This window comes from Anarrhichthys ocellatus, unplaced genomic scaffold, assembly GCF_004355925.1.
Source record: "Anarrhichthys ocellatus isolate YVR2014 unplaced genomic scaffold, GSC_Weel_1.0 scaffold2679, whole genome shotgun sequence".
In the NCBI taxonomy this organism is placed as follows: domain Eukaryota; kingdom Metazoa; phylum Chordata; class Actinopteri; order Perciformes; family Anarhichadidae; genus Anarrhichthys; species Anarrhichthys ocellatus.
The window spans coordinates 1-6,634 of record NW_022282653.1 but is presented as its reverse complement, the minus strand read 5'-3'; the positions used below and the strand labels follow the sequence as shown (position 1 = coordinate 6,634).

Here is a 6,634-nt window from a genome sequence, read left to right as displayed (position 1 = left end):
TGTGTGTGTGTGTGATACCTGTGTTGTGGTAACACTGTGTGTGTCTCCAGTCTCCGTCAGCATCACACTGTGGAGTGAAAGGCTGGTATGAATGATGCTGAGGAGGCAGGAACATCTGGACAGCTGAGAAACAACAACAACAACAACAACACTGGTGAGACTTTCAGGGACCCTCAGCAATATGTAAATATCATAACAGAGATTATATTCTGTAATAATCCAATAATAGAAGAGTCTATCTTAAACTAATAACTGTGTAAAAGGAGTCGATCTGAAGATGAAAATGATCAGCAGGAATACAAAGTAACAATCTGTACTTGATGAACTAAAACTAAACATGATTTAAAGGGACAGTGTTTAACATTTACAGGCGGATAATAAATATAATATTCATAACTATGTTTTCATCAGTGTATAATCACCTGAAACTAAGAATCGTAGTGTTTTTGTTAACTTAGAAGAAGACATTTATATTTATGTAGGGGACGGTTTCTCCATCTTGGACCGCCATGTTCTACGGCAGCCCAGAAGGGACAAACTGAACACCGGCTCTAGAGAGACTTTAACGTTTTACATTATATCTGAAGGTCGTGATGCATTCAGGAACCCGGTATTAAAGGGGCCCCGGTGCTGAATAATTAAAGATCGTATTATTGATAAGCCCCGACGTTACTGTTGTTTGTAATACTTTAGTACTTTTTAATGTTCTAATGCAGGGGTCACCAACCTTTTTTAAACTGAGAGCTACTTGAAGGGTACTGAGTAGTACGGAGGGCTACTTATTTGATACAAACTTCCTGAATAACAAAGTTGCACAGATCACCTTTTAATAATAATAATGTATGTGAAGAGACTGTTTGATCACATGTCAGTTAATTATTCCTCACAATAATTATTAATAATGATTTCCACAACAATGATATTACAGCTACACATTCATATTTAAACATGCTTTTATTTCTGTTAATCTGTTTCAACATTTGAAAGTCAGAGGTATCACATCTCTGATATTTTTGTATCATCACGTGATCAAAGCCGGTTACTTTTGCACATAGCGCCTGCTGGTGAATGATGCAGTGGTAATGTGACATTTGGGGAAGTCTGGGTCACCTTTACATTGCGCAATGAAGCCTGCATGCCGGCCCGTCATCGCGGGAGCCTCGTCTGTTGTCACCGACACCAGCTTTTCTAACGGTACCTTTGTCTCCACGAAGAAACTAGTAACCAGTCTCGTCTATAGCCGAGCGGGGATCCAACCCTCCGAGGCGCGCGAGCGTCTTCGGGCGCCCGCGTTCAAACCTCTAGTCGCGGCCTGTTCCGAGGATTTACAGACCTGACAACGGGGTGCGCTCGCTGCGCGCGTCTGGCGCCAACGGGAAGCGCCCGCCATTCGGAACCTGAAAACGTAGTGCGGCGGCCTTGTCCTGGCTGTCCGCCTCCGGGTACCCAACTCTCTTATGACAAGAAATATTGTCATTTTAAAATCTACACCAATGCAAGCGTTTTTGATTAAAAAAGAACAGCAACTACAATTTTAGAAGGAGCTCCATGGTGACTAGTGCTATTTTTAGAACATGTCTCCCAGCGACTCATGTGGTCCCTGAGGGCGACAGGGTGCCCGCGGGCACCGTGTTGGCTACCTCTGTTCTATTGTAATTTATTGTCACTTTGTTTTCACACATTTGTTTCCAGTGAGATATTAATGACTTTATATATTATGTGACTTTGTTAGAAACAATATCTAAATTATAAATAACTTCTAATTCAGTTCTGAATTAATTTGTTTTTAAAAACAATTATTTAGCCATGTAGAAAAACAGAGTATTAGTCTCACAACTAGATGTCACTAAATCTGTTACTGTTCCTTTAAAAAAAGAAACTGTGACTCACTGGAGAAAGCAGCCAATCGCAGAGCAGCTCTGGAGCGGCCCAGCAGCCCGTCAGAGATCCGCAGCTCCTCCTCCGATTGGCCGATCAGCAGCTCCTCCGGGGTCAGACGCAGACCTTCGGCCAATAGGAATCCGTATCCCAGCGGGAGGTGGGAGGAGTTAGAGAGACGGACGACGCTCTTCACTTCCTGTCTGAACGCCGTAACCTCATCAAACGCCTGAGAGCAGCGACCTGTTAGCATCGGACTCTGGTTAGTGTCGCTAACAGGTTAGCATTCAGCTCTAACGATGCTAACAAAGATGCTATTTTTCATATTGCCAAAAGATTGACGATTCTGCAGAAACTTCTTTGGAGGCAACAAAAGTCAGAAAATCTGAAAGTGTGTTTTCTCTTTCATCTAAATCAGATATGTGTGTGTTGGATTATTTAGTTTGTATCTGACCTGCAGAGGACCGAAGCTTCTGTGTCGTTCTCTTTGGACCTGAAACACAACAGAGTAGTTTTTAAGGTCTCATTCTGGCTCCTCAGAGGATGAACCCGTGAGACTTGTGTGAGCCTCGAAGGAGACTGAACGTAAACTGGTAATCTGAGGCAGAATTAGTGGGAAAATACTCTGAGACCTCTTGATTGACACTTCAGACCCCCTGAAATCCACAATTGCACAATTTCGGGGGGTCTCAAAAATCACAAGATAACTATTTGTTTCTTGCGATTGTCAATAAAAAGGAAAAGGAACACGGTTACAACTCCATCAAATGATCAGAATCTTAAACAAAACACGCCGTAAAAACCTAATGTTGCTATTTTTATGTGTATTTTATGTTGAAATTGTGCAAACCCTGAAGCTGAACTGTTCTTGAATCAATCATAGAATCTGTTCCCTGCATCTCTTCTGTTTCCTAAACTCTGTCAGACTGTAACTAGATAAGCTCCTCCCTCAGTGTGATCTTACAGGTGACAGCGTCGCCCGTTGACCCTGCGGTCGTCATCGTTTTCCCCTCAGCATCCACGCAGAAGCATCGTGATCCGACACACTGCAGCGGCAGGAAGTCTCCGTCCTCCGAACACGCCGGGATGAGGATCTCGGCGCCGGCCGCCATGTTTCCTTTGACCTTCAGCGCCGTCGCTCGCTCTCTCTCGCAGCGGGACGGACATCGAGGTCGACCACCGGCGGCGGTACGCGACCCAGCGACCTCCCGACCCAGAGGGTCCACACACCAGCACTCTCTGTCCCGACACTGAACCTCCTGGAAACCACCGCTGGACGTGCAGCTGGGGACAAAGATGGCCGCCGTGTCCTCGTCCTCGGAGCAGGAACACAGAAGAGGAGTCAGAACCTGGAAGAATTTAGTGACGTTATGATGATCTTATGGAACATGGTGCAGTGATGTAGATTAAACCAGCCAACAGAATATGAAGGAGATACAATGCAGCGAATATGAATCCAGGAACATAAGATTACTGATCAATCAATACTTTTATCTATCTTGATGTGTCGTGTCTGACCTGTTGCAGTGAGGACGAGTGTGAACTGCTGCTGCTCTTCAGTGTGTGTTGGAGGGCAGAGAGGAAGGCCGGGTCCTCCAGAGCTCTGCTGATAGACTGGACCAGGTCCCGGTTCTTCTGGAGGTTGATGGAGGCACTCTGAGAGGCGAGCCGGTCCGGACCGCGGGCTCCTCGAGCTCCCACCGCTCCGCTGAAGTTAAAGGAGGCGGCGTTCTTCAGGAACTTCCCTCCGAACAGGTTCTCCTGGAGGCGACGGGGGGAGGAGCGAGCCAGAGCCTGCAGAGCCCCGCCCACCGAGGGGAAGAGGCCGTAGAGGACTTCGACCAGGTGAGACAGGAAGGATGTCGGGTCCGCCTCCACCGGCAAGAACTTCCTGAGAGGCCGGAGGAGGGAAGGACAGGAGGCCGGAGATCTGATGGAGGAGGCCTGGAAAGGAGGGTCAACGGGACCGGAGAAGAGCCGCGAGAGAGCCAGACGGCGCTGAGAGAGACAGTCAGCAAAACCTGAACCTGGAGGAGGAGGAAGAGATATGAGGATGAATAAAACAGTATTAGTAGCTTTTTTTAGCTTCTGTTAGCTTCCTAACTCTTAATTAGTGGTGTAACGGGCCGTTGTGGATCTGTACTGATCCCCCTCATGGATTAATGACACAGTTTACTGTTAAGCATCACAGTGTAAATAAAGTTTTAACGTTAACCGCCACAGTGTAAATAAAGTTTTAACGTTAACCATCAGAGTGTAAATAAAGTTTTAACGTTAACCATCAGAGTGTAAATAAAGTTTTAACGTTAACCATCACAGTGTAAATAAAGTTTTAACGTTAACCATCACAGTGTAAATAAAGTTTAATGTTAACCATCAGAGTGTAAATAAAGTTTTATTGTTAACCATCACAGTGTAAATAAAGTTTTAACGTTAACCGTCACAGTGTAAATTAAGTTTTAACGTTAACCGTCACAGTGTAAATATTGTTTACCGTTAACCATCACAGTGTAAATAAAGTTTACCGTTAACCATCACAGTGTAAATAAAGTTTAACGTTAACCATCAGAATATAAATAAAGTTTACCGTTAACCATCACAGTGTAAATATTGTTTACCGTTAACCATCACAGTGTAAATAAAGTTTACCGTTAACCATCACAGTGTAAATAAAGTTTACCGTTAACCATTACAGTGTAAATAAAGTTTACCGTTAACCATCACAGTGTAAATAAAGTTTACCGTTAACCATCACAGTGTAAATAAAGTTTACCGTTAACCATCAGAGTGTAAATAAAGTTTACCGTTAACCATCACAGTGTAAATAAAGTTTACCGTTAACCATCACAGTGTAAATAAAGTTTAATGTTAACCATCAGAGTGTAAATAAAGTTTACCATTAACCATCAGAGTGTAAATAAAGTTTACCGTTAACCATCACAGTGTAAATAAAGTTTAATGTTAACCATCAGAGTGTAAATAAAGTGTTACTGACTCAGTAGAACATGTGTTTCTAGTCTCTGATCTCTGATCATGTTTCATTGTAAACAACCAATCAGAGGAGAGCTAGTAACGTTAGCAGCACCGCTAACGGCTAACCAACAGAGGTTCACTTCAGTTACATTATGATGCCTTCAGGCTCTGCTCAGTGAACATGAGTACTGGCTGAAGGTACATTATAACGTTATCATGATGTGTTCACATGTCATCTGTAAAATGTAGTTTTGGTGATAAACTTGAATAAATCCAGTAGTTTGAAGGAGATGTTTTCACGTTAATATAAAATAGATATTAGAGATGAATTATGTCGTTGCACTACGACTCTTAACAAACTACGTTCCCCGTCCACAGACTGATCCACGATACTCACTGCAGACCAGGGAGTCTCCCAACTGTCGAGTCCCAGGAAGCTCTCTCCCCGTGGGGTCCACGCACCAGCACTGCCCCCCCTGCTGACACTGTCTGGAGCTGAAGGCTCCTCCAGTCTCACAGGACGGGACGTGAACACTGGACGTCTCCACCGCCGCCCGCCGCTCCTCCTCACAGGAGGAGGGACCTGAGAGAGAGGAACCAGTTTAAACCAGTGTTTACTGGTGCAGATGTTACCTCTGAAGGACAGTTTACATCTGCAAAAAACGACTTTAAACCAGTGTTTAAAGTACAGAATGTTACTTTATTATTACCTCATCACTGTCGTTTACTGGTCTATACTGTTTTTTCTTTACTGTTTAACTGGGTCAAAGCTGGGCAGATTGTTACGTCCTGTTTCAACCTGTTTATTGTCCCTGAAATGGTCAGTTTAATACTTTAAGGGAGTTTAAACCGGTTTGAACCAGTTCACATCTGCTGAAACTAGTTCAAACCAGTGTAAAAAAAAGCAAACAGTTGAGGGTGGTCATGACAAGTTTGAACTGGTCTGAGCTAGTTTAACTAACCCAGATAACACAACTAAATAACACCAGTACCTTAAACCAGTTACATTCAGTCTGAAACTATTTCCATCTGCTTCAAAACAACTAAATAAACTAAACATAAACCAACGTTAACGAGTCCAGATGTTTCTCTGAAGTTTCTTTAAGTTGGACATTTAAAATAATCAAAAGGGAACTTTAAACCAGTTTGATCCAGTTCACATCTACCATAAACCAGTATGACGAGGTACTTTGTAGGAACCTGATTATTGTATGTAACTGGTTTCAATTTGCTCAAATTAATTCAGAATATCTATGTGGTCATGACAAGTTTAAACCGGTTTAAAGGATTGTAGTTTACATCTGAAGTGTCCGGTGAGGGCGAGGCGAACTCCCAGCATCCTCCTCTGCAGGACTCTGTAGATGTTGGTCTGAGAGAAGGAGCGACCGGACCGGAGACCAGAGAACGCAGAGTCGTACACCTCAGACAGGAGGAGCTCCACACCTGGACAGGAAGTTCACACCTTCATCATCATCACCATCATCATCATCACCATCATCATCATCATCATCAGTGTGTGTGTGTGCTTGTGTGTGTGTGTGTGTGTGTGTACCTGTGTTGTCCTGCTCTCTGCCTCTGCTGTCTGAACAGAAGCAGAACGAAGAAACCGTCGGGAAAAACTTCCTGAAACTACCGAACGTCTCAAAGGCTTCTGGGAACCTGAAACAAAACACACACACACACACACACACACTGAATTACACAAGAGAAACAGACAGGTGTGCAGACAGACAGAGAGACAGACAGACAGACAGACAGACAGACAGACAGACAGACAGACAGA

General features: G+C 43.8%; 1 protein-coding gene across 1 annotated transcript in view; it reads right to left on the bottom strand.

Moving 5' to 3' along the window:
• Positions 1-6,294, bottom strand: part of LOC116378485 (thyroglobulin-like) — a gene marked incomplete at both ends in the record, with an annotated part of 6,757 nt that extends 463 nt beyond the window's left edge. The window contains 7 exons of the mRNA XM_031840374.1: positions 19-123; positions 1,891-2,121; positions 2,333-2,371; positions 2,843-3,227; positions 3,397-3,905; positions 5,249-5,434; positions 6,151-6,294. Coding sequence (XP_031696234.1) covers positions 19-123; positions 1,891-2,121; positions 2,333-2,371; positions 2,843-3,227; positions 3,397-3,905; positions 5,249-5,434; positions 6,151-6,294 — 1,599 coding nt within the window. The remainder of the gene's footprint in view (positions 1-18; positions 124-1,890; positions 2,122-2,332; positions 2,372-2,842; positions 3,228-3,396; positions 3,906-5,248; positions 5,435-6,150) is intronic.
• Positions 6,295-6,634: the final 340 nt, after the last annotated feature.